Source organism: Doryrhamphus excisus, chromosome 1 (assembly GCF_030265055.1).
Source record: "Doryrhamphus excisus isolate RoL2022-K1 chromosome 1, RoL_Dexc_1.0, whole genome shotgun sequence".
Lineage (NCBI taxonomy): Eukaryota > Metazoa > Chordata > Actinopteri > Syngnathiformes > Syngnathidae > Doryrhamphus > Doryrhamphus excisus.
The window spans coordinates 5,316,381-5,340,456 of record NC_080466.1 but is presented as its reverse complement, the minus strand read 5'-3'; the positions used below and the strand labels follow the sequence as shown (position 1 = coordinate 5,340,456).

Here is a 24,076-nt window from a genome sequence, read left to right as displayed (position 1 = left end):
AATCAACTAGAATTGGATTGGGTTCGATTCCCATGAGTGGGTTTTCTCCAGGTACTCCGGTTTCCTCCCACATTCCAAAAACATGCTAGGTTAATTGGCGACTCCAAATTGTCCATAGGTATGAATGTGTGTATGAATGGTTGTTTTTGAATGATTGACATGTGCCCTGCGATTGGCTGGCAACCAGTCCAGTGTGTACCCTGAACCTCTCGCCCAAAAGACAGCTGGGATAGGCTCCAGCACTGCCGCGACCCTCGTGAGGAAAAAGCGGTAGAAAATGAATGAATGAATGAATGATTGACATGTGCCCTACGATTGGCTGGCAATCAGTCCAGTATGTACCCTGAACCTCTCGCCCAAAAGACAGCTGGGATAGGCTCCAGCAATGTCCGCAACCCTTGTGAGGGTAAGCGGTATAGAAAATGGATGCATGGATCAACTAGAATCCGTAATATAGTGGAACCTCTTAGATCTAATGTGATTACTTCAGATTTCCAAACAATTTTCCCATAACAACTAATGCAAATACTGTAACCTGCTCACCACCATGTAACCTTGGTTAAATGCACAAGCTAATATTTTAAGGAGCATTTTTAACATACGAGTTATGAAGTGGTGGTCATGAATGTTGCAGTTATTCAACGTCATAAAGTGAAGGTTCTGAAAGTTACAGCAATGCAGCATTTGTTATGAAGTGGTAGTCATAAAGACCATCACTTCATAACACTGAAGACTCCAACCCAGAGGATTATGAGCATTTTGTGTCCATCAAAACAGGTAGCAATCAGAAGAGGTTATTCGTGGAATATTATATCAGCCATTGAAGAAAGAATGAGTTGGAAATCCATCCATCCATTTTCTGTACCGTTTATCCTCACACAGGCATGCTGGAGCCTTCACCAGCTGTCTTTGGGCAAGAGGAGAAGTACACCCTGGACTGGTCGCCAGCCAATCACAGGGCACATATAGACAAACAACCATTCACACTCACATTCATACCTATGGACAATTTGGAGTCACCAATTAACCTAGCATGCTTTACAACAGCAACTGTATAGACTGTGTAGACCGTTTTCTCTCTCCCCTGAACAAGATCCCGAGGTACTTGAACTCTTCCACTTGGGGCAAGACCTCGCTCTCAACCCAAGGGGTTGTTGAGAGTGACTGTGAACCATGGTCTCATATTTGGAGGTGCTGAGTCTCATCCCAGAAGTTTCACACTCAGCTGCAAACCGACCCAGTAAACACTGAAGGTCACAGCCTGATGAGACCATCAGGACCACAACATCATCTACAAATAGTACGGCTGTCACGATACACTCACTCACAAGACGGGACGATACGCAATATCACAAAAATTAGACAATATTTTAATATTACTTGCAAAAAAACAACAATTACAAAATATACGTAGAATTGTATAATCAGACTTTATTTTATTTGAATCACAAAACATTGCAGGTACATTTTGAAATGCTTTACAACTTTGCATGCATGACCTAGGCATGGCGCTTTTAACACTTTTTTACCCAAATTAAAACAAAAAGAAAAAATTATAAAATTTAAAATGAGGGTAGTTACTTGTACCTGCTACTCCTAATCATTTATATTGGTGTGTAGTTGTGTAAAGAAAGACACATGTTAAATTAGATTGCAGGAGTTTAACTTGATGTTTACACTAAAAGAACCACAGTTCCCATGATGCTTAGTGTGTTGATACAGGAAGTACCATTGAATTGAGTACCATTTCCAAAATAAAAGCTAATATTGCATGTTTTGAAGTCCAACGGTGTTTTCATCTGACAAGTCTGAAGTAAGTTTGATCAAGTGTAAACTTACTGCAGCTTCTGCTTGGACGTTAACACGATGGTAACTGTTCTGAAAACAAATAATGAAAAAAAGCGTCTCACGTCTCAATCACCAAAGCAAACGAGTGACGCGCGGGAAACACAAGGCCAGCAAGGTTTACAGCGTGCACAAAGAACTAAATGTGCGGTTCTGTCTCACAGGCTGCCACTTCCGTATTACGTGTATTATTCACAGTAGCGATGCCATAGCCCGCAGTCTGCTTCTGGCTTCTGTTTGCTTCTGTGACAGTCTGCTTCTGGCTGTCATGTTCCTCACAAGACAGCTTTTCTATTACACAAGAAATACAGTATTGTCACGTTTCAGTCTGTGACACCCCCAGCAAATAGCAGGGATGAGATCCTAAGGTCAAGCTGGACACGAGAAATGGCTCAGCTATGCCGAGCAATATTGGCCATGAAAAATAAGAACAGAAACGCCTTAGCGGAGGTTAACATTCACTGTGGACAGGCTGAATTTAATGAATTTTACTGCCTGTATGGAGGATTATATATCCGAGATCAACACAAAAAGTAACAGAGCTTAGCATGCCTGAAAACAAGAATGGTTGTAAATAGTAGCTAGCTAGTCACCGCAAAAGATTTTCAACACATCAGCAAAACAAAAATCTAAAGTTTGCAACGTCTTTTGACTTCATTTGTGAACACCTTAAAGCAGCGGCATCACTAGGTTCTGAGGACAGTGGGGGACTTAACCCCTGGAGATGTACAGGATATGAATGAATGTAGTAGACATTTAAAAAAAAAAATCCAAATAACAAACAAGAACTGGAATATAACTTTCCCACTTTTGGACAGATTTAGTAGAGATACTCAATTGTTTTTTGCAATTTACAAAAGTACACACAATCTACTCTGCAAAAACGCTGCTCAAGCTCTGCAACCATTCTGTCCAGTGGAAAGTGATCAATTATATAATAATAATTATTATATTATCAATTAGCCTATTAATATTAACCCCACTAAAATAGGCCTAATGACGCCACTGCCTTACAGCATATTTGGAAATATGTTGTGGTCTTTTACACATTTGACAATACTGTTAGAATGCCAATTGTATGGAATTGGCTTCATTATTTAATGATGTAACAAATGTTAACCATACAATCAAATCGTATCGAAACGTATTGTTTGTACATTGTATCAAATCGTTTGGTTTTAAAATATATAATCTTTTAATCGTATTTTCACCTTGTTTCTTGTTTCTTCAGTTTATTGATCCATTTTAATGCTTGGTACAACTAAAGGTACATTTGTTTGGACAAATATCATGATAACAAAAATAGCTCATAAGAGTTTAATTTAAGAGCTATATTTAGCAACTTCCATGTCTTTCTTGATAATAACCAAAAGCACTAAAGTTTTTACAGGAATTACTATAGCATTTTCCTGAATGTGTGTATGTGTGTGTGTTACGTGGGGTGTGGCTTGCATGCTCTGAGCAGGAGGAAGGATATATACCTGTAGTACTTTCAACACCAGTGCCCCCATTGCAGTACCTAACAATGGCAGACAACCCCTTTTATGTAGCCACATGGATGTATGTAACATAGTATAGTACAGAATAGTTATGTGATGTTAACACTCATTTTTGAATCAACTGGGGGATAGTCTTTAGTAGTGGATCTCGATGACCAAATGATGGGGAGTAACCTGTTGATTTAATAAATAAAACAAACCAAAAAGATAACTGTTCCCCAGTGTATTTGATCATGTTTACATTTAAAACTAGATAGCGACGTATCTAGTTAATTCATTTAAGTGTATACATTCTCATGATCGCTCGTAAGCTGTGATGCTTTGTGAGCGCGTCCATTCCTTCATGAGGGTGACGTAGACCTTCGAATGAATTCGTATTTAACACACGACATCACCGTTTGCCTCTGAAATGTGCTGCTAAGGTTACTTTCAGTGAGTCATTTTGTATCATATTGAGCAGTAAGGATATACTACAGTTAACCCTTTTTGTCGAGTACTGACCTATTTGGTCACCCCCCTCTGCTCCGTGACAGTGGTAGCGTCTGTGATAACCTTGGTGTGAGCCAGCCGAGAGGCTCAAGAGCGACGAGAGAGGCTGAGAGCAAGTGGTGCCGCGAACATGGCGGAGACCGAACGGTCGTTCTACGAGTACCGGGAGAGCCACGGCTATGACAGGGACAGCGAGGGATTCAAAGCAGCGCAACCGTTGCGGGGGTGAGTCGGCCATTTAATACTTTTGTAAGGCAAACATAGTTAGTGTGTTTAGCTCGCCAATGACAGGCAGACCCGGGTGGGTGTGCGCGCGCGCCTGTGTACCCCTTATGACAAGTTGTAAACATACTTACTTGGGACAACGTAAACATACAAAATCCAAGGGAAAACGTGTCTCTTTGTGTCTTTTAACGACGAACTAAACGCACCATCATCTAGGAGGCGTGTGTGCGCGCGTGTTACATTCAATTCACCTTTTGAGTCCGTTTAAAAACAAAAGTAAACGCTACACATCCAAAACAGGTCCACTGGGTTACTTAAAGGCAAAGTTTGGGGAGGGGGGGTCAAAACGTCAAGTGTAAAGAAATAAACATTCTGGAAGTTTGTCACCATTTTTAACTTAACAAAAAGTTGTAGAAATGTTTGTCATTATAGTTTTTTTTGTGTGTGTGTGTGTGTGAGAGAGAGAGACACACACACACACACACACACACACACATATGCACGCAAACACACATAGCTGCTCCTTTCTCTCTCACGCTCTCTCCCCCCCTCCCTGCCAGCCCATGTGTGTGTGTGTGTGTGTGTGTGTGTGTCCTTATGTTATGGGGACATGTTTACGCATCAACAGGGCCCCGTGTTCCTTTTTTTTGGATCCAAGAACAAGTTGCCATGACGATGATTATATCTGAAGTTGAAGACTGTAATTATTACATTTGGGAAAGGTCAAAGGTCAAGCAAGTCGAGGCTGAGTGGTGCTTGCACAAATGCATGTCAATGTGATGTCCTCTGAAGTGATGGAAATATGTGTGTGTGTGTGTGTGTGAGGGGGAGGGGAGTGTTGTGCCTGTGTGTGTGTGTGTCTGTGTGTGTGTGTGTGAGCGTGAGCAGAGGAAGGAGGAGGGAGTGTGTGTAAAGGATGGGAGGGGGAGCGAGTGTGTGCGTGACAGAGACAGACACAAGTGTGTGTATGTGTGTGTGTGTGTGTGTGTATGAGAGAAAGAGATGGGGAGGGTGAGCAGTGTTCAAGGAGTGTGTGTATGCATGTGTGTGTATGTGTTATTGAGCAAATGTAGTTTTGTGTAGTTTGTGAGCAAATGTGTTTGTGTGTGCAGCAGTTTAAAGGTGCCGTTTATCAGAAGGTTGAGATGATGATGTGACCGCGAAGGCCGTGTGTGTCTGCATGTGCGTGTGACAGAGTATGTATAAAGTGTGTGTTGGTGTGTGTGTGTGTGAGAGAGACAGAAAGAGGGGAAGTGTGTTAGAGGCACTGTGAAGGGGAGGGGAGCGTGTGTTTGCACGTACATGTGTGTTTGAGTGGGGGAGGCTGTGTGTGTGTGTGTGTGTGTCACTGTGGAGTTGATAATCAATTGCCGTGTTATCAGTCGAGAGTGCGTACCTGTTACATACATATGTGTTGTATCAAACAATACAAAAAGTGCTACCTGAAGAGTGTGCGTTTGGCTTTAAGAGTGTGTGTTTGTGATGCGCACACAAGACAAGTGTGTGTGTCTTACAGAGAAGATGGAGGATGTGTGTGTGTGTGTGTTGTAGTGAGAGTACCGTGTGAATGTGTGTGTGTGTGTGTTTCAGAGGAAAAGAGAAGGGAGGGTGTGTGACGTGGTGCGTGTGTGTGTGTGTCTTGTGTGCGTGCAAGCTTCTGAAGGGAAGGGTGTGTGTGTGTGTGTGTGTGTCTTGGAAACTGAAAAAGAGGGCTTTTAGCTAGTGCATATGCTCTGTGTGTGTTTCTGTGTGTGCATCTTTTCTATGTCTGTTTGTTCTGGTTGGAGGTGTGTGTGTGTGTGTGTGTGCTGCGTGTTTGTTCTGCAGTCAGTAAGAAAAGGAGGTGTGTATGGGGGTGGGGTGGGGGGCAGTCACAGGGTTTGCGTGTGTGTGTGCCTCTCCTAGACAAGGGCAGTGTGTGTGTGGTAGTGTGTGTCTTACCAAGGGAAGGAGACAGTGTTTATGCATCTACTTTGTTTATGAAAGAGGAAAGGACAGTGTGTGTGTGTGTGTGTGCTTGTGTTTGTGTGCATGCACTGGTGCGTGTACGCATGCTCAAAACAGCTAAAGTTGTGTGTGTGTATGTGTGGTATCTATGAGAATGAGTGTGTCTGTTTTATTATTGAGGATCTGTGTGTGTTTTATAGTGTGTGGAGACATATGTGTAGCGGGCAGTTGCGTGACAAGAGGTTGTGTGATGTATCCTCAAGTCTTGTGTGTGTGTGTGTGTGTGTGTGGGAGAGGAAAATGAATAATGTGCATTAATGAACACAAAGTACACAATTTATCACAGCAGTATTCATATAAGTGCATAACTGAATGTTGTGTTTATGCTGGCCATTGTGTGTTTGTGAGGAATAAATTGTGCGTGTGTGTGTGTGTCAGAGATGGAACATGAGACTGTGGGTTTGGTTATTTGAGAGAGAGAGAGAGAGAGGGGAGAGCAAGTGTGTGTGTGTGTGTGTGTTTGTGAGCTTTAGTGAAGGGGGAGGGTGTGTGTGCGTGCATGCAAGCTTGGCTAGAGAGAGGATGTGTGCGTGCGTGTGTGTGTTTGCGTGCCTGTAAGCCTGAAAGGGAGGGGTGTGTGAGTGTGTGTGTGTGTGTCAGTGTGTGTGTTTGTGTGTGTATGTGTGTGTGTGTGTGTGGGCCAGAGAGGGGGAGGGGATTGTTTCTCTGTGTGTGTTGTGTGTGTGTGTGTGTGTGTGTTAGTGTGCGCGCACATGTGGACTTTGAGCTGTGTATGTGCTCATGCACGTGAGAGTCTTGAGTGTGGATGTGTGTGTGTGTGTTAGGTTGAAGAGAAGGGAGCCCAATGTACAAGGACATAAGAAAGAAAGAACCACAGATGAAGATGACAGTGAAGGGGGGGGGGGGGGGGCAACATAGTGTTAAAACACAACAAAGTTTCCAGAAACTCATAGAATCTACTATACTGCAGAGTATAGTTCAGCCCCACTCTGTACTTTGTTATTCTACAGGTGACAGGAAGTGATTATCAGTGTCTCCCTCTGCTGGTCACGGTGAAAAAACATACTGTGGAGTACAGAAACAGTTTGGATCAGGATCGGATTAATTGATGATCACCTCTGTAACTGTCATTGTCATGACAATTAATATATTACTAATTGAAAAAATGTTCAAATGTATTTGCAGTTGCTACAAAATAATCTGCATGTTAGCATCTTTTAGAACATGCCGAATTAAACAGTATTAGATCACTAGCAAATAGTATATCAGTAAATATTGCCCTTTGCTTGTTGGCTAAACTCGTTTTTTGTTCTTCTGCCACCTCTTCCACCAACTATGTCCAACATCAGGTCGTGAGATTCATCCCTTGCAGATAGTTCAGCATCAGGTAGACTAATCCTCTTTATTGGTAGCTGTGTTGCCAGATCAGAGCAGGACCTGCACGAGTTTGGGGGGCCCATGGTGGCACCAAACAATTACTGACACCTACTGACCAATGCAGAATACTACGTTCACAAGTTTGAATGGTTTTCTTAATGGCATACTGTATGTTTGGTTTCCGTTTTATGCTTTAAAGGGGATCTATTATGCTAATTTTTCGACCCTTTGTATTGAGCTGTGGACTCCTATAGAGCAGCTCCACACAATACAGAAAACATTTTAGATTTTGCAGAATCTGCACCTATTCCAAAACTGGATTAATGCCGCACAATTTTAGGAGAAAAAGTTGTAACATTGATTGTTGCGTGTACCAATACAACTACGTCATGATACAGATACCGATATTGCAGTCTTGAATATCGTCCGATACTGATATCAGTTTGATATCAGGATGTAGGGAGGTTCCAGGTCAGTTAGCTATTTGAAATGGACGTTATTCACCATCAGGTTTTTTCTCTTTTAACTAATGACTTTTCTGTCGTCCTTTTGAGAGTTTCCCTTGCTGCATTAAATACAATGAGGTCGGCTGTATTAAACTAACCCGGTTCTTGTGCACTTGTGTAAGTTTTGCACTCAGCTGCAACATCGTTTGCGTGCTTCTCTGACTTTTACGGACAAAATATACTATCTCCTTTGTTTACACGTTGGCACATGCTGTTGTTGTAATCACTTGGGCTCTATCTGGGCATTGCTGGATAGAAGTGGAATTGATTGCTTGTACCGGAGTGCCACATAATCCGGCTATAATCCAATATTTGTTTTCTGTTGATATCATCCGATCAATATCCAATATTGATCACTAGTTCTCATGCGAGTTTTGTTTTAAATTAATGTAAGTGTATTCATAACCATGAAATGTTGTATATGTTCATCTACATTGGATTGTTTTTGGCATGTGTTTTTAATGAAGAAAATGTATATCCGAGTACCCTCTGATTCGTTAGATTTTTCTTTTGGTGGCTGTGTTAGATTTAGCTTACCATATATCCTTTATTTTATATATCCACTCTCTTTTTGATTGACTTGGACAGGTTATATGAGCAAAACCTAGTAGCGATCTTACTGCCTGCCTGAGGGGGCAGTAGAAAGATGCTACTCGCATTGTGTGGTCAGTTCTTGCACAGGAGCAAACACGCGTGCACACACACTCACACACACACACTCACACACACACACAATACCAAGAGTCCGGATGGGAGTGGAGTGGGATGGATCAATACAAAGACAGTGGCTCTGCTTGATATCTGTGCGGATTGACTGTCTTTTTCTTCTCTGTCTACATTGTGCTTTCTTATTATTTCATTATAAGCCATTTCCTCCTTCACAACTCATAGTTTTTTGTTGTCCTTTTTCTTCTTTCCTTGTATGTCTGCAACACACATGCACACACACCCACGCAGACATTAACAGACAGTAATGAATCCAAAGCACGATCTTCTTATGGCCTACTTTAAAGAGCCTTCAATGTCACGCAAGTAAAACAGTGTGATGTAAAAAAATGTACACACACTGACAGCAAAACAACAGAAATATAGGATCCTTGCTTGCTTGCTTGCTTGATGACTTGTATATCTGTATTTCTTTTTATACCACTGCTAGAATTTTTAAGGTAATTAAATACAAAATAGGATATATCTTTTGCAGTCCAATAAAGGTTAGTTGTAATGGCCTTTGTGCTGACATCTTCCAGGTAGATCTCTGCTTAATGCTAAGCTTAAGTCTCTGTTTCAAGATTCTAAAGAAAAGGTGGATTTCTGGCTAAGACAAAACAACCATTTCTCATGTTGACGAAGGAGCAGTCTTATTGTATATTTGCTGTGCCTTCGTTACTGTTTTTTTTGCATTTTGTTAGCTTCTATGAGCTGGCCAAAGACAGATTGTATCGATGTATGAGGTGGTCATCATCTTATTGATCAATCACTGACCTGATTGATGTGAAGTTTGGCCAGTAAGCCCATTGATTAAGTGATAATTGCATGTGTGTGTGTGTGTGTGTTCTCTCCAGACGCGGCTGTGGAAGGAAACGGAAAGGGACACCGGTGAAAGTCTTTGTTACGGCCACCGAGGAGGAGAACAACCTTGAGCACACATTTTGCAGAGGTGTGTGTTATATTTCAAATGCCATATTTCTGTTGTCATCAACAGCTTTTTATATAGTATGTGTGTGTGTGTGTGTGTGCGCATCTGTCAGTGAGGTTGTTATAGAGGCGGGGCTTGTGCAATTGAGTGTGACCTACTTCTGTGTGCGTGTGTGTGTGTGAGATTGCGTACATATGTGCAGCTGTGCATGTGATGTAGAAGAAAAGGAGAGGCATGACCGGTGTGTGTGTGTGTGTGTGGACATGCGTGTGTGTGGTTACTTGTAATCCTTTTATAAGGAAAGCTGTTGTTCTCTCAGGTGATCGCAAGGAAGCAGCAGAGAGTAAGCGTCCCGCACTGGACGGGCCTCTCTGCAGCACAGAACCCTCCCCAAGCAACTGGTGAGTGGAGTTGCAATGATTTAACAATACCCATTGGCGCTGTGAGAATAGTCTACTATTAACGGTTTGTTTTTTGTCAATGTCGCCATCGCATCATATAAAAATGTTGTGTGATCAAGATTGTACCATTCTGACTAATTCGTATTTGTAATAAAGAATTGAGAAAAGAAAAGTTGCGCACTTTTCTGAGGCATGGCGACAGCGACCGTGTTTCTGTTTTGGTTGTCTTGGTCGTTTTTATGTCACTAAATAAATGTTTATTTGTGTAGCTGAATGGTTTAGCCTTTTGAGGTGTAAAATTTAAATTAATAGTTGTTTGTCTATATGTGCCCTGTGATTGGCTGGCGAACGGTCCAGGGTGAAGACTGCTGGGATAGGCTCCAGCATTCCTAGTGGGTGATAAGCGGCATAGAAAAAGTTTGGATGGGTGGATGTTTGGTGCAGTTTTGGAGCACTTGCAGCTTTCCCATTGAAATTCATTCATTGATCCAGGAAGTAAAGCGGCATTTTAACGGGCACACACACAGTTCACACCAAAAGGATGGAATCAAATTACTTAAAATCATAATATGGGTCCGTTTAACTGTGTTCAGCTTGTGAGAAATTGTAAACCTCTGATGCTTTTTCTTCCAAGCGCTCCATCAGAGAAGACACAGGACAAAATCCCCCACCCATCCAAAGCCACCAGCTCCAGCTCAGCCCCCACACTGGCAACCTCCTCATCTCGAACTCCGACCCCAGCGCCTGCCCCAGCCACTAACGCAGCCACCTTAACTCAAGCAGCCCCCTCTCTGACACCCGCATCTACAGCACCCGCTGCCCCAGTAGCCTCTGCTCCCGCCCCGGCAAGCAGCTCCTTCCCACCTTCCCCAAACTGTCGCATCAGAGAGGTTCACTGTGGCAGCCAGGTGCGACTGGTGGTCATCGCCATCCGAGACATCACCAAGGGGGAGGAGATCACTGTGGACTACAGCCTGACAGAGTGGGGAGAGAACTTGGTCAGTGCTTTTTTTAATAATGACTTTATACAAGTCTGTTAAAGTCTGCTTCAATGTTTTTTTCATGAACATTCTTCAGAACAAAAAAAAAGAGTAGCTTCTTGCTCAAATTCAAAATTGCCTTGTGATACATCAACCCTCTTAATTTAAAAGACCACAATAATATCATCCATGGGACATTGTGGTTTGCCTAAATGGGAACAACTCGTGCTGCTCACGCTTAACGCTCTTCTCCCCCAAAGCCTTAATGCTATTCAAGGGGTTTAACTTTTGCCCCTTTCCTCTTACGTCTTTTCTACTTCAACATGAATTCACAAAATGCCTAAATTTTGCACATTTCCACTTGCAACCTGAATGCATTCATTTTTTTTTTTAGCTGGGAGATACAAATGTCAAAAACACTACTGTGATGAAATCTGTGGCATCCTGGAAAAATCTGGAAAAAGCTCTGGATTATGTGCTGAACATACGTTACCATAAAGAGTTAACCTGATGTGTGTGATCCCCCCCCCAAGCAGGCAACCACAGGTGTATTTGCACGTTGCTGCTCATGTCTAACACACTGGTGTATGCACACACACACAGAGACACACACACACACACATAAAGCTGGGGCATGGGGTTACCATGGTAATGGCTGAGCTCCAGCACCTACCTATAGTGCTTAAGCAACTGTAACCATGGTTAGTAGGTGACATCTGTTCCTTTAATGGATCCTATTAGATCAATTTTCTTATGACTGCATTTACATTCAGTAGTAAATTGAGAGCCTGACTTCAAAGGTTAAGAGGGAGCACACTATTTCTTTAAAAAAAACACACCTTAATTGTCAATATTATGTCAAGAAAGAAATCTTGAAAGAAATATGATCTATCAGCCGAGGGTGATTGCAATGACAGATGTTAATAATAATTATTGCACATCTGTGTTAATGTATCTACTTTGTGTACTTCAGGGTTTCCGTGGTTCCATGTCTGCAGCACATCATGAATGTAACTCTGACACAGAGAACAACAACTTCAAAAAGGTATGTGGTTGTTTTCACTTGCTAAACTTGCTAAACTTGCCCTTTTGAATTGAATATCTAGTCAATTATACTATATTATATATATATTCATTCATTCATTTTCTACCGCTTATCCTCACGAGGGTCGCGGGGGTTGCTGGAGCCTATCCCAGCTGTCTTCGGGCGAGAGGCGGGGTACACCCTGGACTGGTGGCAGCCAATCACAGGGCACATATAGACAAACAACCATTCACACTCACATTCATACCTATGGACAATTTGGAGTCACCAATTAACCTAGCATGTTTTTGGAATGTGGGAGGAAACCGGAGTACCCGGAGAAAACCTATGCATGCACGGGGAGAACATGCAAACTCCACACAGAGATGGCCGAGGGTGGAATTGAACCCTGGTTTCCTAGGTGTGAGGTCTGCGCGCTAACCACTCGACCGCCGTGCCGCCCCCCCCCCCTTATATATATATATATATATTTATTTATTTTTTTCAACTATTTTAAATATGGTTCAGAGCTTTCACATTTGTGTGCTATCACGTATCTCTGTCTGTTCTCAGGAGGACGAGCCCGTGTCGCTAACCACCCAACAACAGAAACAACGACCACATCAAGACTTTGTCACCCCATCTTGGTCCCTCTCCCCCTCCTCCTCCCCAATCTCCCATTCTGACGGCACTGACTCCGATGCAGGAGATGAGGACAATACTAGCTCTCGCGGACGCATTTCACGTCGCCGTAGGAAGCGTCGTGGCACCCCTTCGAAGAAAAAGACTCCCAATCGGACACCGCCTGCGTCCTCCAGCCGTCCTCTCCCTTCATCCCACCCTCCCTCATCCTCTCCTCCCAGCTCCATCTCCACAAAACCTGTGTTCAAAGCTCCTGCTCCGCTCAGCCCCAACACCTCAGGCAACGTGAACACAAATAGCCCGAGAGGAGCGGTGTCCATAGACGCCATGCGCCAAACATGTGACTACTGCGGACGCCACTTCCGTTCATTGGGCCGCCACTTAGACAAACATCACTCCCACCAGCCGGATGTGTGCTCCGCCCTCGTCGAGCGTTACACTCAGACGCACAACACAAACCCGGTCTCGGTGAACACTCAACACAACTCAAAGTCTTCACAGGCGACAAACCAAATGGAACAGAGTGGCGTTCAGGACCTCTCCATGTCCCCGCCTCCTGCCACAGCAACCAAACAATCGAGCTCCACCTCACCTTCGCTCACGCCGCCGCGAGGACAGAACGCAGTGCCCGTGTCAGTACTGAAGAGGAGCCCGCCCCCTGTGGCTGTGACACCGCCCAAGAAAGGCGGCACAAGGAGGCTAAAGAGAGAGCGACAGGAGGAAGAGGTGGATGAAGTTGTGGAGGTAATGGAGGTAAAGAGGGCCAAAGAGGAGGAGGATGAGATCAGGGGCGCTCAGTCCTTCAGAAATAAGTTGTCCAAAGAGATGCAGCAGAGAAAAGACGATGATGACAAAGAGGAGGAAGAAGATGAGGAGGAAGAGGACGAAAATGGTGTGATGGATGTGGATGATGAAAGTGGTACAGAGGATAAGGAAAAAGACTCTCTCAGGTAAGTCTTTTTTAAGACTGTTTGTAGCTGTTTATTGTCAATACAGTCATGCCTGCTTTTTCAAAAATTATTAAATTAATAAATGATGATATTTAGTGGTTAACTTTGCCCTATTAGTCAAAAAATGTTGAAAGACAAGTCATATGTTGTCACTTTGCCTGCTCCTCCAGCAGTTCCGGGCGTCACCACATGCTACCACTCCTGTCATCTTTATCGTCCCTGGTACTGTACCTCCGCCGGCTGCAGCACTCGGCCTTCCTGTCGCTATCTCGCCAGCTGCAGTCCGCCGAGGCCTGGCGCCTCCTTTGCCACTCCAGCCTGGCGCTCCTGATCCTGTACAACCGACGGCGGGAGTGCGAGGTATCGAAGTTGTCCATCACTGAGTACAGAGCACGCGTCACTCCGCAGTGCCCTGTTCCCGTCCCACCCGGTGCTCCTCCGGCTCTCACCCCGCTGGAGGCCTCCTTGTCCCCCTTTGAGCGGCTGGTGCTTCCCCACCTCCCTCGTGTTGGCGTCCAAGGCAAGCGGGGACGCATCCAGCCTCTCATTCTCCCCCCTCACTGCGAGCCCTGCCTGGAGCTCCTCCTGCAGACGCGGCAGGACGTGGGCGTGGACCCGGCTAACCCTTACGTTTTTGCCAGACCTTACCACTCCCCCGCAACGCCCCTAAGAGGCACCGACCTTCTCCGCAGCCTGGCCCGCTCCAGCGGCACCCGCAATCCCAGAGCCCTCACCCAGACGAGGGTCCGACGCCAGGTCGCTATTTTGACCCAACTGCTGCTTCTCGGAGAGGGAGAGGAGCCGGGTCAGTTGGAGGGCGGCGCGGTGGAAAGGCTGGAGCATTTCCTGGAGAAGGAGTACCATGTAACGCAGAACTGTGCCGGCATTGGTCAAGATCCTGGCCTGATGGGAAGAGTCGGCCGTGTCGTGCTGTGTGGCGAGAGAGATGGAGTGCTGTTCAGAGGGATGAGCCTGAACCACATCTGCTTGGAACTCGACGGTGAGATGGACAGACAGTGTTAGAATTCTCCCCAAAAACACACTCATTCACTTCTGCCTTTTCTTTTCTCCATCAACCTTTCACAGTTATGTCAGGAAACTCTGCTGACTCTTACTCGGAGGGAGAATCTGAAGGGGAGCACAAGGAGAAGCCAGAGTCCCCTGCCGTTTCCCCCGTGCCAAAACCTCCACCGACCCTGCTGTACGTCAGGAAAGGCAAGAACAATGGCCGGGTGGGACGACCCAAGAAACTGAAGAACAGCCAGGCACCTCCTCAGCCTCCACCGCCTCCTCCTCCTCCACCTATTAACCGCAGGCGAGGCTCAGGTACTATATTATTTTACAACTTTGCAAAAGTTATTCATAATATTTTGCTCGCAATCCTCGCAATATACGCTCTACTATACGCTCTACTCCCAGGTAAACGTGGCGTCCTGAAGCGTCCATGGTCAGAAGCCGAGCGAGCAGCAGTCGAGGAGCACTTGACGCAAAACATCAACGAGCTCCGCGTGCCGGCCAAGGCCGACTGCGAGCGTTGCTTGCAAAAGTGCCCTCTGCTGGTCAACAACCAGCGGGACTGGCGGGCCATTAAATTTTACTGCCACAATCGCATCCAACTGTTGAAGAAGAATCAGCGGCGTGAAAGCGAACCCCTCACTGTGTGCTGAAATCGGACGGCGACGGAGTCCGACACGGTGTAAAATCTCAAAATGGTACCTGGTTAAAATTTCACAGTCCTAATTTCACTTTGTTGCGATGACTTCTAAGTAGATGGCATTTTACGTATGAGCCTCTTCAAGAACACTTTTCTTTTTTTTTTTTTTTTTTTACTTTTCTCGTGGTCTTGAGAGTACACGTCACTGAACCTCAGCTTTCGCTGTGTTGTGTCTGGACGTCTCCTCTCTGAACTGAAACTTGTGAACTTTGTGCTGCATTTAATCCATACAGTGTTGTTGTACGAACATTATGAAGTAGCATTACTGGTTCATGCACCTGGAGATGTGACAAGGACTACTTTTCCATCTACTCGCCATCGACTTAAAAATTCCAGAGAGGCAGAAGAAGGTAGATGAATCCAAAAACACTAGTTCATCAATTGAGGCAGTTGACCTCCATTTTAGCTTTTGTCTTAAGTTACGGTACTAGGTGATCACTCAGCTCCTCTTTGAGTCTAGTTTAGTTTTCCTTCAAGAGAACATCCCAGTGGAGGCAATTCCAAAGAGTAGAAGTTGTAGATTTTCTGTGACCGTGTTAAATGTCATCAGAATGTTAAAGGTGTTCAATTTGTATCCCTAAAGGGTTGAGTTAGGGTCTCTACAAAGAACGGAATCCTCTCAACTTTTCTGGGTTGGACTTTTTTCAGTGCGATAGCCCTGTAAGCTGGATATCACTTTAAATGTAAATAGGAGACTCGTGCTGGTGTTAAGTTACTTCAAAAGTGGGCTGTTACAATATCTGAAAAAGTGATTGTTCTATGTTTTTTTTTCCGTGTTTGTTGCAATGTCAGTGTTGTCTTCTCCAGTGAGTTGGAGTCGTCCCTTTTTCAGCCACACTGAACACTTTTTCAGCTACACCACATAATTAGCATTTTATCACGTCGGCGAAGAATCTATTGAACAATCATGCAACAATTTCTGTGAAAACGCAAGATGGATACTTGAAGCTAATGGAACGTTCTTGCTCTAGCCTCGCCAGTTACATTGTACATAACAAATATATTATCATACAAAATCGTAGACTATATGTAGCCTTCTCCATGTGTGAGTTCTAACTATCTGTACATAATCTTGTTTTGTAAATACTTCTCAGAGAAACAAAGAGAAAAAACACAATGTTTGACTTGCCTTGGTTAGTGTTATGTTTTTTCTTTTTTTATAAGTCTTATAAAACAAAAAGTGATACATTTTGTGTTGTGATTTATTCACAGTGGGTTTAATACTCAGACTTAGATTCCCTTTGTTGCCATTTCTGGTCATTGGACACCGTCAGGGGTGGGTCAAAGCTTTCTCACCTGTGGTCGCAAACTGATTACCGTCATCTCTGTGTAGAGTTTGCATGTTCTCCCCGTGCATGCATGCGTTTTCGCCGGGTATTCCGGTTTCCTCCCACATTCCAAAAACATGCTAGGTTAATTGGCGACTGCAAATTGTCCATAGGTATGAATGTGAGTGTGAATGGTTGTTTGTCTATATGTGCCCTGTGATTGGCTGCCACCAGTCCAGGGTGTACCCCGCCTCTCGCCCGAAGACAGCTGGGATAGGCTCCAGCAACCCCCGCGACCCTCGTGAGGATAAGCGGTAGAAAATGAATGAATGAATATATATATAATATAGTATAATTGACTAGATATTCAATTCAAAAGGGCAAGTTTAGCAAGTTTAGCAAGTGAAAACAACCACATACCTTTTTGAAGTTGTTGTTCTCTGTGTCAGAGTTACATTCATGATGTGCTGGTTGAGCTCTGTGATAAGTAGTACAAAAAATGGATGGATGGATAGTGCCGAAAAGTGCATTGTACAGTAAATGGCTGGGTAGTAGCCTACCGGAAAATGCATTGTTGTCCTCATCCTCCTCCTATAGGAACTAAAACCACTAAATTCGTCCTCTTCACTGTCGGACTGAACAGCCCCACAATTCCCTGGCCACACACTCCACCATTCTGGCTCTCTTTCACTGTACCTCCCAGCACCACCCCACCCTTATTCCACTGTTAGTCTCCCATTTCCTCCACGAAATGGTGATAATTAAACATGACCAGAAGCTGAAAAACATGTTACTCATAGCTCTTTGTGCATTTACCATTGATAGACTTTAAAGAGTTGTATTTCACCTAGTGCAAGCAATTATGGGAATCATGGTGAACAAGGGAACACTGGACTGACCTTGCATGCAAGTCTCCATATGGCCACAAGATGGAAGTGTAATGTTGCCTCATAGACCAGAAGCAACCAGTTCTGGTTCAGGAGGTACACTTGACGTCATAGTCATTTTCACTGCATGCCTATGCCCTAAATGAGCATGACCTCGTCATGAGTTGGATTACATGGATGCGGACCAGACATGGCAGACCCAAAAGTACAGACTGTAGTAATGATGAAAATTCCAGCAACAAAAAAAAATACAGAGGTTCGCCAGCCAATCACAGGGCACATATAGACAAACAACCATTAACCTAGCATGTTTTTGGAATGTGGGAGGAACCCGGAGAAAACCCACGCATGCACGGGGAGAACATGCAAACTCCACACAGAGATGGTCGAGGGTGGAATTGAACCCGGGTCTCCTAGCTGTGAGGCCTGCGCACTAACCACTCCTTTTCCTTACCCTTTCCCTTTAAAGGGGAATGCTGAAGGGATACCCGAGCCAAAGCAAGCCGGATACACCACATGAAATCTGTGGGGAGGAAGAAAAAAAGAATAACAAAATAAGATAATTATTCTCTTTATCTCGTTGTGTAGATGGTTTAGTGAGTAATTGAATTACTGATAAGTGTAAATAATTGATAATGGGGTCCATATTTCAATGAATGCTGACATATGCTTCAGTTTGTGAGCTATGTTTTTTTCTATTGATATATGATCTCTTATTAGATGATCCAGTCTGTGTTTTTTTTTTTCATTCCATGCCATGGCTGACTTCATGACTTCATGCAATGTTAAGGTAATGTAATGTAAGGTAATGTCTCAATGTTTTGTATCATTACTGCATCCTATTGACCAGATTACGATATTCATTCATTAATTTTCTACCGCTTATCCTCATGAGGGTCGTGGGGGGTGCTGGAGCCTATCCCAGCTGTCTTCAAGGCGAGAGGCGGGATACACTGCCAGCCAATCACAGGGCACATATAGACAAACAACCATTCACACTCACATTCATACCTATGGACAATTTGGAGTCACCAATTAAGATAGGATGTTTTTGGAATGTGGGAGGAGAAGCCGGAGTCTCCAGAGAAAACCCACACATGCACAGGAAGAACATGCAAACTCCACACAGAAATGGCAGAGGGTGGAATTGAACTCGGGTCTCCTAGCTGTGAGGCCTATGCGCTAACCACTCGTCTCCGTGCAGCACAGATTACGATATGTAATTTGAATTTCAATATGTTTTGACTAATAATTGACCACAGTCTATCACAAAATAGCAATAATTTATGATCTTATTCGCTACCAAAGATGTAATTAGTTATTTTTTCAACCTGACCACACACTCCCAAACTTATTTTACATTTTTTATGTGTATTAAATCTATATATGATCTATATAAGAAATATCTATATATGAAGTATTATTTTGGAATGCTATTATGGAAGAACATTTACTTTTACACAATATTATTTTTTTTTAAATACACAAAGTACACAATATTCAGTGTGTTTTGAAAAATCAGTAAAAATAAACTGACTACTTGAAATAGTATGTCATTTCTGTATTATATTGGCTATATTCACCTTTGTGACATAAAATAGGGTGTGTCATCGGTATTGTACGCCAGAACCAGTTACAGCACATTCTTCCAATGTGCATGTTTATGACCGGAGTGTGTGTTTTTGTGTTTCCATTCACCTGCAGTGTTCCCATGCACGCCCCATTGTGTTACCTGTATAAACACGGACACTGAGTCGATTGCGTGTTATTCATTCGCCAATGTTGACCATGACCGGGAAAGTTATTCTGCTGGGACTCCTGCTCGTCTGTGTTTTTGCAGGTACAGATTTTATATTTTATGTTTTTACACTCTAGTTATATTCATTTGTTAATGTTTTGGGGGGGTAAAATGCTATGTACTGTATAACGTTTATTACAAACATGTACATTCATGTTCAGTACAGTGACTAGAGAAGTATTTACTCAGAAGCTAGACTCATAATCATTTCTTTTGCAGGCACAAAGACGTCTGCAGTCAAAAGAAAGGTGACACAACATTTATTGTAAAGAATGGTCATATTATATCCGTGTTTGAATACACATACATTTCATGTAGGATTGATTGTAGGATTCATGTATAGGAGTCATACATATTTCTCGGTGTGCCCTGCGATTGGCTGGCAACCAGTCCAGGGTGTACCCCGCCTCAGTCAGCTGGGATAGGCTCCAGCATACCCCCGCGACCCTAATGAGGACAAGTGGCTAATAATGATAATTCTCAGATGGTGACATTTAAACCAATATTTGTTCAAAGAAAAATTATTTTTAAATTTAATTTAAGTTATTTAATATTTTACATTTTCTTGCTTGTTTCCTCGGAAGCCAAACTGTCCTAATACAGGCAGTCCAGACCAGGCTATGCCATGCCCAATGAATCTTATGCCTGTGTGTGGGAGCGATGGAAACACATACGCCAACGAGTGCACCCTTTGTGCTGAGAGACAGTGAGTACACACAGGTGCTCCACACCCACACAAAAACCCACACATAGTCGCTCACCTTTTAATAAGGGTTCAACGTTCTGTTATGGTGTTGAATAAAAAATTAAAAAAATAAAAATAAAAAAAAACAGCAGACTTTATTCTGAACTGTGATTGGCTCAAAACAGCCTCCCACACATGATGACACGTGATCTGTTTCTTTGTTTTGTGAGAGATAAGTACTTAGAATAGATCAAGGTCACTTGTATGTGCCTGATAATCCTGCAAGAGATAAAAAACAACATTGTGTAAGTTTGTGTGGCATTCGAGCTTCCACTCCTGAGGAAAAACCTGTTTCAGTCTGTTTCTTTAGTAACACATTATTCACGCCTTTAACATTTTAACTGCTAATTTTTTTTTTTTTTTAAATGTATCTTTCCTCTCATATTCATCTCATACTATCTGTCAGACTTTATTAAAAAGATCAATTCAATTTACATGGACTTTAAGCAAAGTTTAACCATGTTGTTAATGTTGTTTCCTGTGTATAGGATTAAAAGCATGGACATTTTGGTTGCAAAGGATGGAAGCTGCGAAGCTTAGAAGCTGCCCAGCAAGATGGATCCCAACAATGGAAATCTTTTGATCCCCATAACCAGCAGATAAACCATTAAAAAAATAATGGTTCATTGTGCTACTGATGTGTCAAAAATACTATTCATTAGTTAAGGAATGATCGCTTTCCTGTCTATGACTAAGAACTTTTAAACTTAAGAATAGAAGAATGAAAAGGTCCAAACGATATTAAATGATGAGTAAATGCCCTGCTAACGCTAACACAGTATAGCTTAATGCGCAAGACTGATTACTTCACTAATACTTCAATTTGGCCGCCATGTAAGTATCTAAAGATTCAGATACAGTGTATGATTAAAAGTTAAAAGTGAGTGTTAACAATATCCACTAAATCATATTCTTGGTCTTTTTTTTTGTGGTTGTCGGAATGTCCCTGAATGCATCTCGTGTTCTTGTAATGAGAATGCTGAAGCAGTTCGGAAGAAGAACAGACTTGAGGCGTGTTTGTGAGCTGGAGATTGCAAGGCTTGTTGATGCGTTCAGGTCAGAATAAAGTTATAAAAGTACACCAGACTCTATGGAATTCTACGCAGTGTATTTGTTCTGGCGTGTTAGCATAATTGATTAAATAAATTAGTTACGCCGTTGAAGTACTATTGTACTATTTTATGCCACCCTCGGCATAAGTACTATTTGATAGCTCGACTTTATACTATATATATAGCTTAATTGTGTTCGGCTCGACTTTATACTATATATATAGCTTAATTGTGTTCATTGAATAACATTAATATATTTTTTAATCAAAGTGTACACACATTATTTTACACTTAGCTCAGAGCTAGCAACAATTCTACACTCTTGTGCGCCTAACCACGCCCCTTTTAAAAACAATATGGCGGGCTTGCTGTCCCATTGTGTACTACATTCTGTTACATGCATTTTCAGTGAAGTCGACAGTCTTTTTCATCTTTGTTTGTTCGCTCTAAACCTTATTGAGCCACGACTTCAGGCGCTTAAATGCCATTACTACACTCACATTCAATGGTGACTCCAGTCAGCCACCAGATGGTGCTGTTTATCATTCTTTGCGTCAACTATTATGTGTTCATATAGGATCTCCATCCAGGAAGTCTGTGTTAAGTTAAGTAGTACAAAACGGGTGAATGGTGACGTTCATATATACTAGCAGGTCGCTACTCAAAGACACAAACATTTTCACACAAAAACAACTGATAAAAAAGAATCTGCCAATGTCAGCATTTTTCATTTTTAGGTTAATTGATTAGAAACAATTTGCACTTGTGTTGCTGCACAGCTGTAGTCAATTGTACTAATTGTACTAAGAGGGCATGCTATTCTTTCATTCTTCTTCTGGGCTCAATATGGTCAGAAAGGAATAAGTGTCTTAGTCAAGGATTGTGCTCAGAAAGGCCATATAATGTGGGAAATTAAGATAAAACTTAAAACTTAAATTAAAATATTCGTCATCTACAGCAGCAAATACTTTAACAAGGTTTTACAAGGATAGAAAAAAACAGCATTTCAAGAAAACAATTCTACTTACCTAAACTTATCTCATATCGGTGTAACAATACAGAATATCCATAAATATCGCGATAATTACAAAAAAAGGAGTGTGTGTTCAATTTTATCAAACGTTTACAACCTGATTGTGTGTTTTTGTTTGTCTTCATTGACCTCCTCCTGCACGCCCCATTGTGTTGCCTTTATAAACACCACACTGAGATTTCACAGTCACTTATTTCCATCATGATTGGGAAAATTCTTCTCTTGGGACTCCTGTTTGTCTGTACGGCTGCAGGTATACAACATTTTTTATATTTTTAACATATATTTTACAGTGTTCTTACTTTAATATATATTTGGCTAGCAATTAACAGAGAGAACTAAATGTTTTTTAAATGATTGTTTGTAGATTTAGAATTACATTCAGTGTATATTCATATTATAAGTTCAGTGACTTTATTTGCATTGCAACCTGGCCTCAATCATTTCTGTTTTTGCAGATACAAAGGGCGGGAACATGCCGAGAGAGGTGACACAAGCTTTGTAAACGCTTTTAAATGTGACTATAGCATGGATATTGGACATATATATATATATATATATATATATATATATATATATATATATATATATATATATATATATATATATATATATATATATATATATATATATATATATATATATATATATATATATATATATATATATATATATATATATATATATACTATGTGTGTGTGTGTGTATATGTATAGCCAGTCATCACAACATTGTGCTATCAGTATAGCTAGGTCTATAGTTTATTAAAAAAGAGAGCCTTAAATTGCATTTAAAATGATGATTATTATTGTTAACAATATGTTGGAATGTTGTGGTATTTTGGTACCAGTACCAAAGTAGGGGGACAAAATATTAGACCCCACTCCGTATAGTATTACACACAATATTAATTCAATTGTACACGACTCTGATTTTCTCTCCCTTTGAAAAGTTTTTTTAATTGTAATTTTTGCTTGTTTTTTGGCAGCCATCCTGCTCAGGTACATCTGGAGATTTGATGTGCATAATGGTCTACGCCCCTGTCTGTGGGACTGATGGAAACACATACGGCAACGAGTGTGTCCTCTGTGGTAGAAGACAGTGAGTATACACACAACATACAACCACCTTCCACCATCTACTGGGCAGGATTTGAATAAAAAAGGGTAACACTTTACAATGAGATACACACAATTACAGTAGTTAATAAGGAACGACCCTACCTATCCCTTAGTGACTACTCAAAATGTATGTAACTTAGTCATTAGTTCTTTGTTAGTTCCTCAGCAACTACTCTAAATGTATGTGCCCTAGTTCCTCAGTAACCACTCTACTCATTAGTTCTTAATTAGTTCACCAGTAACTACTCTAAATGTATGTACACCAGTCATGAGTTATTCATTAGTTCCTCAGTAACTACTCTAAATGCAAAGGTATGTGACTTAGTCATTAGTCCCTCATAGGTTATTTAATAGCTACCCAGTAACTACTCTAAATATGTGTCATTTTGTCATTAGTTCTTTGTAATTTCATCAGTAGCTACTCTAAATGTATGTGCCTCAGTTGCTCAGTAACCACTCTACTCATCAGTTCTTCATTAGTTCACTAGTAACTACTCTAAATGCATGTACCTCAGTCATTAGCTATGTTTTAGTTCCTCAGTAACCACTCTAAATGTATGTGACTTAGTTCCCCGGTAACCACTCTACTCATTAATTATTCATTAGTTACCCAGTAGCTACTCTAAATGCATGTACCTCAGTTCTGAGTTATTCAGTAGTTCCTCAGTAACTACTCCAAATGCAAAGGTATGCGGCTTAGTCACTCATTAGTTCATTAGTTACCCAGTAACTACTCTAAATGTATGTAATTTTGTCATTAGTTCTTTGTTATTTCACGATTAACTACTCTATAACTACTATTTATGCGCCTTAGTTCCTCAGTAACCACTCTACTTATTAGTGCTTCATTAGTTCCTCAGTAACCACTCTACTCCTTAGAGTACTCCTACCCTAAATGTATGTACCTCAGTCATTA

At 42.0% G+C, this 24,076-nt stretch overlaps 2 protein-coding genes across 3 annotated transcripts; both read left to right on the top strand.

Annotated features, from left to right (window-relative positions):
* The first annotated feature begins 3,906 nt into the window (after positions 1-3,906).
* On the top strand, positions 3,907-16,581 carry si:dkey-117m1.4 (uncharacterized protein DDB_G0284459). Of its 2 annotated transcripts, none has more exons than XM_058089796.1 (9): positions 3,907-4,058; positions 9,472-9,566; positions 9,865-9,946; positions 10,581-10,944; positions 11,900-11,971; positions 12,524-13,542; positions 13,716-14,542; positions 14,629-14,868; positions 14,962-16,581. In XM_058089796.1, exons 1-9 carry the CDS (start codon positions 3,964-3,966, stop codon positions 15,207-15,209), a joined length of 3,042 nt encoding a protein of 1,013 aa, XP_057945779.1. In that variant the 5' UTR covers positions 3,907-3,963; the 3' UTR covers positions 15,210-16,581. The 2 variants fall into 2 exon arrangements, with proteins under 2 accessions (XP_057945779.1, XP_057945772.1); XM_058089789.1 differs by having other exon boundaries at positions 13,713-14,542; positions 14,962-16,580.
* Positions 16,582-19,110: 2,529 nt separating this feature from the next.
* On the top strand, positions 19,111-21,040 carry spink4 (serine peptidase inhibitor, Kazal type 4). Its single transcript, XM_058065554.1, has 4 exons — positions 19,111-19,251; positions 19,429-19,457; positions 19,794-19,915; positions 20,443-21,040. The coding sequence occupies exons 1-4, from the start codon at positions 19,191-19,193 to the stop codon at positions 20,492-20,494; spliced, it is 264 nt and encodes an 87-aa protein (XP_057921537.1). The 5' UTR covers positions 19,111-19,190; the 3' UTR covers positions 20,495-21,040.
* Positions 21,041-24,076: the final 3,036 nt, after the last annotated feature.

Bases quoted from the DNA above. Each gene is read 5' to 3' on its own strand.
- si:dkey-117m1.4 (XM_058089789.1), top strand. From the start codon at position 3,964: ATGGCGGAGACCGAACGGTCGTTCTACGAGTACCGGGAGAGCCACGGC. The intron at 9,567-9,864 runs GTGTGTGTTATA...TTGTTCTCTCAG, and splicing joins TGAGCACACATTTTGCAGAG to GTGATCGCAAGGAAGCAGCA. The intron at 9,947-10,580 runs GTGAGTGGAGTT...TTTTCTTCCAAG, and splicing joins GAACCCTCCCCAAGCAACTG to CGCTCCATCAGAGAAGACAC.
- spink4 (XM_058065554.1), top strand. From the start codon at position 19,191: ATGTTGACCATGACCGGGAAAGTTATTCTGCTGGGACTCCTGCTCGTC. The intron at 19,458-19,793 runs GTGACACAACAT...TTTCCTCGGAAG, and splicing joins CGTCTGCAGTCAAAAGAAAG to CCAAACTGTCCTAATACAGG. The intron at 19,916-20,442 runs GTGAGTACACAC...TCCTGTGTATAG, and splicing joins ACCCTTTGTGCTGAGAGACA to GATTAAAAGCATGGACATTT.